The sequence below is a fragment of the Ammospiza nelsoni genome, chromosome 3 (assembly GCF_027579445.1).
Source record: "Ammospiza nelsoni isolate bAmmNel1 chromosome 3, bAmmNel1.pri, whole genome shotgun sequence".
Lineage (NCBI taxonomy): Eukaryota > Metazoa > Chordata > Aves > Passeriformes > Passerellidae > Ammospiza > Ammospiza nelsoni.
In genome coordinates, this window is record NC_080635.1 from 8,230,820 (window position 1) to 8,243,274 (window position 12,455).

A 12,455-nucleotide genomic window follows, 5' to 3' on the forward strand; every position below is an offset into this window, starting at 1 on the left:
TGAGCTGTAAGATCCTCTAAAAATCCCTCCTACCAGGAGATATCTGGATGTTACAAGAATCTGCCAAGTCACAAATTTAAATTTTTTTAAGGATCTGACTGCATGTGTTGCTGATAGCACATCCAAACCAAAATGTCCTTTGCTGACAACCAAAATTACCACTGGCATGGTGAGGAGGGCAAAAACACACAGGAGGCATTGCCTTGTCTTCAGGACAAGCTTTATTAACTATTTGCTTTAACAAGGTAGTTATGAAGGCATTGGTTCTGTAGGTTACAAGGAAAGTAACGAGACAGGTTCAGCATGTAAATGACAAAGTAACAAGGAAGGCATATGTTAACCCATATAACTGTTAGACCATCTATTAGAAGACATTTTGCAAGCAACATTCTACATTTCTTTGCATTGAAGTAAAAACATATTTTTTTTTGGTCAAGAAAATTACCTTTTTCAATTTTTACATTTTTTAAAACTTATATCACAAATGTCAGGGTAAGGCAAATCCTGGATGAACAATATGATAAAAATCCCTATTCCCCAAGAAAATAGATCCACATACTCTGTTAAATTTTGCAATTTTAAAAGCAAAGCTGGCATGCACTGCATATAAACTCTTTTGTTTTTTTAATATAATTTAATTCAAGTCCTAAAGCAGAACAGTGTTAATTCAAAGAGAGGCTTTCTCAGTGCTTTATAGAAAGAGTGACAATTAGCTGCAGTGACCCATTATTACAGACTATGTCTCAGTATCACCTTTGGATGTCATCATGGGAGCAGTCACCAGCCTGAGGAATGTTGTGCCTGATGGTAGGGATGAGAACTTCCAGACACAGGAGGAACAACAACCAAGCACAGCCTCTTACACTGAATGCAAACACAAATCAGCACCCAAAGGCTGCTACCCCCTTTACACCACCTGCTGGGAATACATTTTGAGTTTAAATAAAAATCCTTGACATAAATACCAGTGTGGTGATTCTCCATCTAACATTTGTTCTTCTACAAAACCAATGTGTTCTTCTCCTTACCTTTCTGCATCTCCAGAAGAACATCAGAGACTGACTGCACTGTTATTAACAGAGCTGAGAACTCATGCTGCCACAGTATCCTCACTTCATGACTGGTGAAAAATGCCAACAACTCAAATTAAAACCCACCCAAAGGAGGACAGATATAAACAATGCTGTAAATAGTACAGTAAGGACTTAAGCTACTCATAGGTCTCCTTGCTTTGCACCTTCTGGACTTCATGCTTTGCAGACACACCATTGTCAAAACATCAATTGGTTGTTTTGAAGACTCACTATTGTCTACCAAGGTTAAATAAAAACCAAAATTAAATTACAGTCAGGGGCTAGAGAGTGTCTAATATGATGCATCTTTGCAGCTAGTTTTTTTTCTTTAACTGCCAGTCAGTCTTCACAAGCCATTTAAGGAATCTTTATCTCCTTCTGAATGACCACAGCTCAGCATCCAACCCCCTTTGGCTCCCTTGCTAAAGCCAAAGTTGGTGAAGAAAGATTCTGACATCTGATTCATGGCTGGTGTTAATGCTGGCCATGGGGAAGCATGATCAGGAGAGGTACAGAACTACATTCAGGGCATTAGAATGTTGAGGTTATCACAGCTCTACCACCTCCTGATGTATTTATCCACTCCTGACCTGCCTGTTGTGACAGCCTGTTCCAGTCATAACAACACAGTGTGAGAAATGCACAGAAACAGAAGGGACCATGCAAAATAAAATAATCCACATCCCAAAAGACATGTTCTGTCAAGCATGACCCCAAGGCTGGGAAAGGAGAGCATCAGAGGCGACTCAAAGGGAACAAGGAGTTCCCTCAAGAGTATTTGGAGAGAACAAGAGGCAGAGGAATAGTAGTTACCAAATACAGGTAGTCTTAGCAAAATTCTCAAACAGATTAACAGCTATACCATAACAGACTATCTTAGCAAAATTCTGAAACCAATTAATAGACTAACATTAGCACATTTATTCCTGCAATTTATCCAATTTGGAGCTGTCCAGATGATGGAGAAGCTCCTTGAGAGCCCCTCTGGCACCAGTCACACCTGGTGTGACTCACACTGGAGGCAGCACACAGAAATTCCCTTCTGATCCCACCTCAACAAACATGCTGGAGTCCCACAGAGGAGGGGAGGAAGGGGGAGCTGTATTTTCTAGGAGCTGTACTCTCTGTGTGCAATCTGGTGATTTTCCTCCTTTCCTTTCTAATCCTTGTTTTTCCCTGACACCCTCCTGAATTAACAACAACCATTGACTGTCATAGCCTGTGCCTTGACTTTTTTGACAATTTATCATTGAAACTGCTCTAGCTGGGATGAACCCAGATCGCAGCAGGATAGAGATATGTCTTACCTTTTTTTTTTCCACTTCTTTTTTCCTGGCCAGATATTAAATATCTATTCTGTGATTCAGGAGTGTTTTGGGTGAAAAAAAAAGAGTACAGGACCAAATATTTTTCTTAAAATTATCAAATTAGGATCAATTACATTGCTTAAAATGACCAAATGACTCTTAGCAGCACTTTAAAGTACAGTTTGTAGCACAGGTTTCATGCTCTTCCATCCAGTGTATTTTCCATCAGTTTTGGTTACAGTACAGTTGGGAAATGTACATGAAAACCTTTTGTTCCTTTTCTACAGATTTCAGTGCAGCATTTACTGGCAGAACAATTGACATATGGAGAGACATTCTTATCCAAATAACTGTTAATTGCTTTTTAAAAAAAAAATAAAAATCCATGCATATGCAGTGGAAAATGTAATGAGGGCTCACAAAAGCCACTGTGTGAAGCAGTTAAAGCTGGGAGCTGTATTTAAAGATGCCTCTAATGCAGAGTCTTTCCAGCATTGAGGAAATGTCTGTTGCCTACCTGTGCCCAAAGGTCATACTGACAGCACTGGTTTTGAGATGTGCAGAACCAACTGGGAAAAGCAGGATTGAGGGGGCTGGCTGTTTGAGGCCACGTGTGTTATTCACATGTAAGGACATGGCATAGCATAGGCTGATGATGGGAAATAAAGAAGATAAAGATGCTAGAAAAGGGGTGGGCCTGGAAACAGGCTACTGATGGAATGATGCAGGAGGAAAAAAGACCCAGTGTAAGAGAGGGACTCACATTTCAGAAGAAACTGTTGTAAATGCAGGGTTGATTGCAAAACATTGTTAGACCTGGGAAGTTGTGATCCTTTCCAACAGACTTACAGGGTGAAATGCAATGGAGAACAAAGAGAAATTAAAAGCAAAGACTCATTCCCCCAGAAGCTCCCCCCCTCCCAACCCGCTGATCATCTCTGTGTGCTCTTTTCGGCCAAGGATGATGCTGGAGGATGTCAGCGCCTGCCCCTAGGGTTCCTTGGGTCTCTCCTCTCCTGCATCCTTCCTTCGCCACAGCAGCAGGGAGAAAAGTGGAAAGAAAAAAGGAAAATTTTCAAATGTCTGCACAGAACCCATGTCTCTTGTCTCCCCCAGATCTCACGTTTCCAGCAACGGATGCCTACGGTTTCATTTTTTGCCCAATTTTTCTATTTGACACAGCTCATGTACAACAGCTACAACTGGGTGAGCAAACCACCTGTGATTATCAGGCTGTTTTGGTTTTCCAGAGCACCACCAAGCAACAACTTGATACCAGAGACGCCCAGCTCTGGCAGGTGCTTTGGTGACAAACAACACATGAAAGCACTAAAAATAGGAAGCAGCTGGACCTCCTTTGCTCCAGAATGACGCTTGTGAGACTCTCTGAGGTTTAGCAGGCTGATCAATCCTCCCTGGGGATTTCTCCCAGTAATTAAAACAGCAGCAATGGAGTTGGGATGACTTTGACAGCAAGTTGCAATGAATTCAATGCTTGCTTCCAACCCTGTGCACGCCATTGAACTGCTGAGCAAGACATGGTGTGCCCAGGACCTGGCCCCACAGTGGAACTGAACAGATTTATTAATTGATTGCTAATTCATGAGCAAAAATTACTCCAGCCCTAAACATTCACAGATAATAATTACTAAGGGAAAATGCAGCATGAGAAACAGACTTCTTAAGAACCACATGAAAACTGTAATATTCAAATACCTTCTTTTAAACAGAGGAAGGGCATTAACATATTGATGCATTTTTAAGTTAAGGATTTCATTATTTGCTCTTTTTGGTTTGAGTGAGAAGCTAAGGGAGGGGGAGGAAGAGTTATGGATGCTGTATTTTAATTAATATTTTGAGGGTGCATCCTATTTTTACTTCAGTACTTTTTAAATGGGACGCCATCAGGGCTACTTCTCACTCCAGCAGCACAGTGGCACATCACCTGTAGGCTGATAAGGACCTCAATAATAAAACCTTGTGTTTTAAATCTCTGTGTTACAGCTGCTGCCATTGTACACCTTGATCTTGAAACCCCATGACAATGCAGCATATTGCTGCTGATGATATTGGTACTTCTCAAAAAGCCTACACCAAAGGAAGCAGTGTGCCCTGAAAACCACTTCTGAGGGGGAAATGGCTCCTGCTTCTTTTTGTCAGGGATGAGCCTTGGACTTCTGTCTTCCCACTACATTATTCATTTCAGTCTAGAAGAAATGCTATTTATGCCAATGAAAAACACTTCCTGAGCAGCCACCACTGCTCCAGCCACAGCACTATCACTTAGTGTGGGAAGCCAGAATACGCTCCAGAAGGCAGCAGCAGAGCTCCAGAAGGCAGCTCTCTGACTTTGCTTGTTTTTCAGTGGCATTGCTGAAGAGGCATTAGGTACTGGAGAGCCAAGGGCAACAAACCCCTTAAAATGTGAACTTTTGTTCCCAGAACACAGCTCGTACAGAACTGAGCTTTGTTCCAACCAGTATAAATTGCCTGTCATTTTCCAAAGCATTGCCAAAAATTGTTTGCTCACTTATTCTTCTGTTCCTTATCTCACTGCTGTTTTGCCTTCTGATGATCTAAGACCATGCACTACCTACCCCCATTACAGCTGCAGACTGCTGCTACTATATTTGCTTGATAAATAATGTTTTTCCTTTTTATGATGCAATACAGGCCATATTAGACAATTATTTCTCCTTTGTATCCCGTCTTCCTATATTTTTTTTAAATGTTTGGTAAATTTTAACTTTAATTCAGGTGCTTTCAAAGCAAATTTTCATACAGAAACTGTATGGTAAGCAGGGGAGAAAAAATAGTTGTGAAGGTCTTACCTGTTACTTAAGCTTTCTGCTCTGTTTCCATTGGATCATTTATACTTTCAACTTGACTATTCATTTCAGCTGAAAAAGAAATGAGATGGTCATTAAACTCTATTAATGATACTCGTTAAGTTTATCATGTGGAGTAATAACTGCTTTTAAAACCAAAAGGGACATTTATTGCATTAAGAATCTCTTAAGTCATCAAATAGGTCTCTTGTGGGACCCATCCTAACCTGGAGTTCCCTGGACACTGACAAGCAGTCCTGCAAGGAGGAAGGCTTTAGCATCACTAGAGATGCAAGCCTCTGGCTCTAGATTTGCTCTTTGGTCCACATCCATCCAGTCCAGCTCAAGATCAAAATGACCTTGATGTCTCTCTGCAGGCCAGAGAGATACAGGTATTGCCAAAGAATGATTTGGAGTTTTGCTGGACTAAGTGGTCTCGACCCCCCAGATTCAAACCTTGACCCTCTGACAAAGTCTCTGGTAGGACTCAGGTTGAGCCACAGGATGAACACAGATCCATTTCCATGGAAAAATAGAATCATTTAGGTTGGAAGAGACCCTTAAGATCACTGAGTGCTACCAAAAACCTAACACTGGCAAGTGCCACTAAACCATGTCTCTAAATTACAGGGGTCAGGCTGCGACACTTTTGATGCTGTCTCAGTTGCAGAGATGCTGCTTCCAGCAGTTCTTGAGCTGCAAATTGCTGGAACCTCAGGGAGGATTCAGAGGCAATGTCACTATATTCCTAAAATAGCAGTTTGTTAGTGTAAGATCTCTTTAAAAAACAGCCTTATTTTAATTTAAAATTACAAAAAGAAAAAAAAAAACCGAAAAAAAAATTTAAAAGAAATTAAATAGAAGGCTTAAACTAATTTCACTATGACATTTGTCAAAACTATCATCCAAACTATGGCAGGTGTGATTGGTCATAATGAGGCTAACCATAAATACCTGCAGTTTTAAGACCAATACCTAGCATTTGTTCTGCACTGAATTTGAAGCCATTTATAATAAAACTGTTTTTTTGTTTCTTTACTCAGGCTTTGTGTTGTGTTATCACCTGTAGATTATGAAGCACTTGACATGGATGACAGGGAAAAACCTCAACCATGAGTAGAAGATTTGGAAATTAGGATGGGAGAGAGGAAGGAAAAAAACTCCAAAATCAATAATGATGCTACTTCCAGCCAGGCAGTATGATGTCTTTTCTGAATCAATATCATGTCAATGTACCTGCTGGAGTTTTGATGAATTATTTGTAAATTATTCATCACCCATATGCAGAGAAGATACTGTAATGGCTTCCTGGATGTATGCAACGAATAATATGAAAAGTATCCTGTCCTGATTACAGAGCTCTGATGCACATCACATTTAGCAAGCTTGTGTTCTTTAATAATATTTGCATAGAAGAGACAGGGGGCTTAATAAAAAATCACTGAAGGAAGGCTGCTGCACACTGACAACAGCATCCCCTCCCAGCCTCATCATGCTGGACAGCTTCACTGGCAGTATTGGTTGGAAATACCATCAGCCTTCACTCACATTCTACAGAAATCCCCTGCAAAATAAATCTGGAATTGAAACCTGTGGTGAGGCTCTGTCAGCATCCCAGATGAACCTTTTCCAATGTATCTGTGATGGAGCTCAGCACTTTGCACAAGCTCTCCTGGAGAAATCCCTTAAGATATTCCTTTAGTAAATTTGGACTTGTTTTCACTAAGTAGCCCAAAGTATCCCATGGATTCACAATTTAAATGTTTTAACGTGCTATGACTTTGGAGTTTGTTCAAAGGCAGGGAGGTCTGAGTGAAGGATGGGCTTCTGCAGAGCACTGAGTGAGCCCCAACTATGAGAGCAGCCACACAATTCTCTCTGCAGAGCTGGAAAACAGCCCAGCAGTGAAGCACACAGCACAAGAACACATGGGGAAAAGCTGCCACCAGGGATGGGGGGGATGTGACTCACAGTCCTGGGTTCCTCCCAGCACGAGCTGGTGTCAGAAAAGCATCATTAGCCCTAGCCTGGATGTTCTACTTCCAATCACATCACAAGCCCAAACAGGGCTTCTCCCTGATAAGCAAGGTTTTTAGAGGTTTTAAAATGCTAACTCACTTCAGCAGCCTGGTTGCAACTCCCCATAATGTGCTACATCAGCCAACAGCTCTGAGAAGCACCTGGAGTGCAAAGAAATGCATTTCTCCTAAATTCAGTTTTACCTGCACCTCCTTCTGCACCTTCACAGATGGTTTTTGTGCCAGAAATGGACATCTCTGTGAGATGGATGTTGACATTCTCTGTCTGATTTCTTTTAAATTTTGACACATTGGGGTCCAAAATTATCAACTCTCAAATGATAACCAGGCAGGGATTTCTCCCCCAAAAGCAAGAAAGTTCCTTGCAAGAGGAGAAGAAATAACCCAGCAAATAATTCCTATCCATAACAGGATGAAGGAGAAGACAGGCAAACAGAGACTGGAGAGTCAAGTTAAAGCCATGTGTGAGAGAGTTAGTGCATTTCTTTAGCCTAGGATATTACACAGAGCTGGACAGCAGATGACACCAAAATATCAATGTGGGTTTAAATCAGGATGCAGCTTTCCATCCGCAGGCTTGAAATAAAAAAGATGATGGAGCAACCCCATTGAGAAAAGTTTGATCTGACTAATACAAGCTGGAAACTAAAAATTGCCTTAGTAATCTCTAGAGATTTGGTGGAAAAAGAAAGAAGGGAGGAAAGGAAAGGAAAGGAAAGGAAAGGAAAGGAAAGGAAAGGAAAGGAAAGGAAAGGAAAGGAAAGGAAAGGAAAGGAAAGGAAAGGAAAGGAAAGGAAAGGAAAGGAAAGGAAAGGAAAGGAAAGGAAAGGAAAGGAAAGGAAAGGAAAGGAAAGGAAAGGAAAGGAAAGGAAAGGAAAGGAAAGGAAAGGAAAGGAAAAAAGAGAAGAAGGAAAAAGAAGGCTGCTGTCAGGGAAATGCCATCTAAGAACCCAATCACCAAAGGTGGGGTTTGCCATCATTAAAAAAAACTAATCAGAAAATCTGTCCTGGGTACAAGAAATTTAATATACAAGGGTCTTTGCTGTGATGGCTGATGGAAATGGGCAGGAAAAATATGTGTCTGAATACACAGCCCTAATTCAGGCTACACATGCACCTTCTGACAGTTTTCCTGATGGAGAATCAATCCCAGGCCTCAAATAATACTAATTTCTCAAATATATCACTCTCATGGACCTGCCCACTGGATGAACCGATATTGAGACGCACCTAAGCTGTCTAAAATCTCTGCATCTCTAATGCACTTTCCACTGTGCTGTTGAACATGAAATTAAAGCACAAGGGCTGGGCTGCCAAGGGACATGCAGTGATACATGCTTGTGCTCTCAGCTGTGAAGCAATGAGATCTCCTGGGGCAGAAAGAAGGGGAGCAGAGGAAAAAAAATAGCTAATTTACATAAAAATTACTGTTAAAGGGAATGAGTTTGATCCTTCCTCTATTTTTTAAACATGCAGTATATGTCCAAGGAAAAGCACCCTGTAATATAATCTTAATAGCAATTTAAGCTGACTAGAAACAAAAATTTCCCTGACAAGTGAAGTACTTTTTGGCAGCCTAAGCAAACACCCTTTTCCTGTTCTTTCATGTAACTTAGCAAGTTCAAAGAAAAGAAAGGTAGAAGATGAGTCATATGCAGAAGATGTTACAAGATAAGCAAGATTTGAAGCAGAGAAATCTGTCAAGATCCTCATTTCAGAAACTGCTGGCTGGTCCTGCTGTCCTGTCCTATGGGCACATGTTTAAACAGCTATGCAATCACTTTCCTTTCCAGCCAGAAATCCCTGAAGATATTCCTTTAATAACCAAATTGTGAATCCCATGGATTCACAATTCAAATGTTTTAATGTGCTCTGACTTTTGGGTTTGTTCAAAGAATGAGTCAAGAAGGCTGCTTTGGCTTTGTTCTGCACTTCTACTTGTAAGAGCATAATCTCTAGCATTTTTTAATAAAGAAAAGTTCATTATGCACACTTGTTTTTATTGTGCTTGCAAACTTCTTTACAGGCCAGTATCTAATCAGTCACAAATTCAAATGCTGCAGCAGAGAAAGGAAGTCAGCACCAGATTCTTTGTGTAAATAGCAAAATCAATATAATTTGTTTGTCTTTGAGATGTATAAAAGTTCCTTTCAATTTCTATTATGTCAATGTTGAGGAGGTTAAAGAAAGAGTTAAAAAACAGCCTTCCCTACAGAGAGGAGTCTATGGGTATAAAATGAGGATTGTACACCCAATCCCAAACCCACTGCTGTCTGGGGCAGTAAAAAAGCCCCTCTGTGTGAAACCACCAAAACCCTGTGTGTAGCTCTGAGAGCTGACCAAGATGAGTGAAAAAGGCCTCCCAAAGCCTAAGCACAATATGCTGATTCCCACCACCATTTCTTTACACACAGGATGAATCGAGAAGGTCAGATATTTTTTTTGTTTGCAAAGATATTCCACACTGCAGATTTGAGCAGCATCCTTGTACTCAGCCCTTGCTGGGATTTGCCTCACAGATGGGTCACTGGCTCACCAAGATCAGTGCTGGAGGAATATAATTTCCAAGTCAGGAATTGTGGGTTGATTATGTCCACAAACCTGACTGGAACTGCTGCTGGCTCAACTGAATTGTGGTTGTTTTATTAACAGTAAAAGTCCTAGTGAGAGAACAGAGTGGATACTGAAGGAGGAGGAAAGGGAATCACAGCTGACCAAGAATGGGATTAACATACAGTTCAAAGTGGTTATACTGCCAAACACTTCCCCTCGATGGAGCTGGGCACCAGCACAAAAATATTCAGAAATAATTCTCTGACTGCAGTTAGACCCCCAACAGCACAAAAAATATTCAGAAATAATCCCCTAACTGCAATCAGACCCCCAACCTCTTGGCCAATTCTATATCAAGACCAACATTACAGTGGGTCTAAAATATTACTTGGTTAAAAGGCAGGCAGTGTAGAACATCCCAACTGAACACATTAACCCAATCAAATTAAAATGCAGGGCTACAGTGCTGGAAGTTAATTTCACCAGAATCACAAGACAGTAGAGATGGTGTAAACTCTCAAAAAGACTCAGTTGAAGAGACTGTAAATATAACAAATGTTTTTTAGGAGGAAACATATAAACAAACTGTAGAAAGGCAACGCTAGGTATCAACTTCAGGACAATATACAGAGTCATAGAATGGTTTTGCTTGGAGAAGACTTTAAGGACCATGTAGTTGTACTCCCTGTCTTGGGCAAGGACACCAGACCAGCTTGTTCCAAGCCCTCATGAGCCTGGCCTTGAACACTTCCAGGAATGGAGCATCCACAGCTCTCTGGACAACCTGTTCCACTGCCCCCCTTCCCTCACAGTGAACAATTCCTTACTAGTATCCAATGTAAACACTCTTTGTCAGATTACAGCCATTACCCTAAAAATGAATTGAAAATAACAGCACAACATACCATCCTTATTTGAAACATCTGCTGCTTGACTTGCAAGGTCAATTTTCACAGGCTCCATGGAAGTTTCCTCTTGCTCTTGCATCCCTATAATATAAGCCAAAGAAGGAGAAAAATCAATACTCACAGTACCCAATTAATATCTAATTCTCAGACTCTTCATGCCTGGCTTTTTTTTTCCTTCTGGCAAGCTCTTACCTTTGTAGACTCCACTGTTGTACAGTGGCACCCACTAGAGAAGAGGACAGAGGGTATGGGGAGAACATGGTTTGAAAATAATTGCCTGAATATTTTTAGCAATTCAAATTCTTCTTTAACTGGGATTGTTAAAATCACTTTGTGGTGTGTGCTTCTGCCTCCCCACCATTCTTTTCTCATCACTTTTAAAGAATATCTTCTGCTCATAAAATGAGGTATAAGATGGGGACTTAATCACAGTTGTAAAGTTTCTATAGCCAGCAGAAAGAAAATAAATACAGTGAAGTGTTCAAAAACACTGGGTAGCCAGACACAAACTAGAATATGAATGTAGGAAAATGCATTTTATCACTGTAACTCAATATTTTTATCTCTTCTGCCCCAGGCTTGTCTGGAAGCTTAGATTCAAACTCCTAACAATATTTGAAAAGGAAAAGAAAAAAGAATTTGCTGTTTTAGACAGAGTTCTACTATTCTGCCATTGGCAAAGAAGCCAATTTTTGTTTACATTCCATCATGCTCTTTCTCTGCTCCTGTGGCTGCTGTAAAGCCTGTTGCACTCATCCTGTGACTGAACTCTGGGATATCAGGGGATTGGTCACTACGGGATCCAGGTATTTGGGGGATTATAATGAGACAGCAGAATGTGGTAAGTACTCACATATTTCAGAAACTTTTAATTCATACACTGAAACAATTTACCCCTTCAAGAACACAGATGAAACCTTCACTGTCCCTCAAAAACCTCCTTCTTTCTCCTGTGGAATTCTACAGTGGGGTTTTTAAGTCCACTGGAGTGTACTACATTTATTTTGTCCCTAAAAATGTATCTGCTACTGAAAATTTCAGCCACTTTTCCCTCTAATTTTATCTGCAAACCAATGGCCTAATGGGGAATTTAGTTTCCTCTCTGCTTGCTGTGATGGCCAATGCTATTTTCACTGGCAACTTTGGCACACTACCTGCAGAGTCACAGAATCACAGAATCGTTAAGGCAGGAAAAGACCCCTAAGGCAGAGTCCCACTGCTAAGCCAAGACTGCTGAGTACACCACAAAACCACGTCCTCAAGTACCACATCACCTTCTGAACATTTCCAGGGTTGGGCATTCCACTGCTTCCCTGGTCAGCCTATACCAGTGCCTGACCTCCAGTCCTACCAAGCTTGGGGCATGGATGACTTTTCAGTGATAGAAATGTTACTTTTCATTTTAACAGACCTTACTTCTCAAGTAGAAACTTTTCAGTGGATCATCATATCAGCAGCTTCCCCCCTTCCTCACTGGTTTAAAATCATCTCCCCGTGGATGCAAACCAAATGCCTGAAGAAATCTGTGACTGAGGATGCTGCAGATCTACCTGAAATGTTCCCTCTGTGGGTGCATCAAGCTCCAGAGGCTTCTCCAGGGAATTAACGAGAGTGAGCGTGGATATCTCCTGTGGTTTTTTATGTACCAACATCCCCAAGATTTCCCAGTGCTCACCCACCTGTCTTTCTGGCTCATGCAAAAGTTAAACCCAGGTGACCCTACAGGAATAATATGAATATGGCAGGA

At 41.0% G+C, this 12,455-nt stretch overlaps 1 protein-coding gene across 4 annotated transcripts in view; it reads right to left on the reverse strand.

Moving 5' to 3' along the window:
- Positions 1-203: 203 nt before the first annotated feature.
- The window catches only part of MACROD2 (mono-ADP ribosylhydrolase 2), an 850,453-nt gene continuing 838,201 nt past the window's right edge, over positions 204-12,455 (reverse strand). For 3 of the 4 annotated variants that reach the window (XM_059467312.1, XM_059467310.1, XM_059467314.1), the window contains 3 exons: positions 10,706-10,789; positions 5,212-5,280; positions 204-3,407 (listed from right to left, as the gene is read on the reverse strand). In XM_059467312.1, the coding sequence (XP_059323295.1) occupies positions 5,219-5,280; positions 10,706-10,789 (146 nt within the window). In that variant the 3' untranslated portion in view covers positions 204-3,407; positions 5,212-5,218. The remainder of the gene's footprint in view (positions 3,408-5,211; positions 5,281-10,705; positions 10,790-12,455) is intronic. The other variant, XM_059467311.1, reaches the window with a different exon arrangement.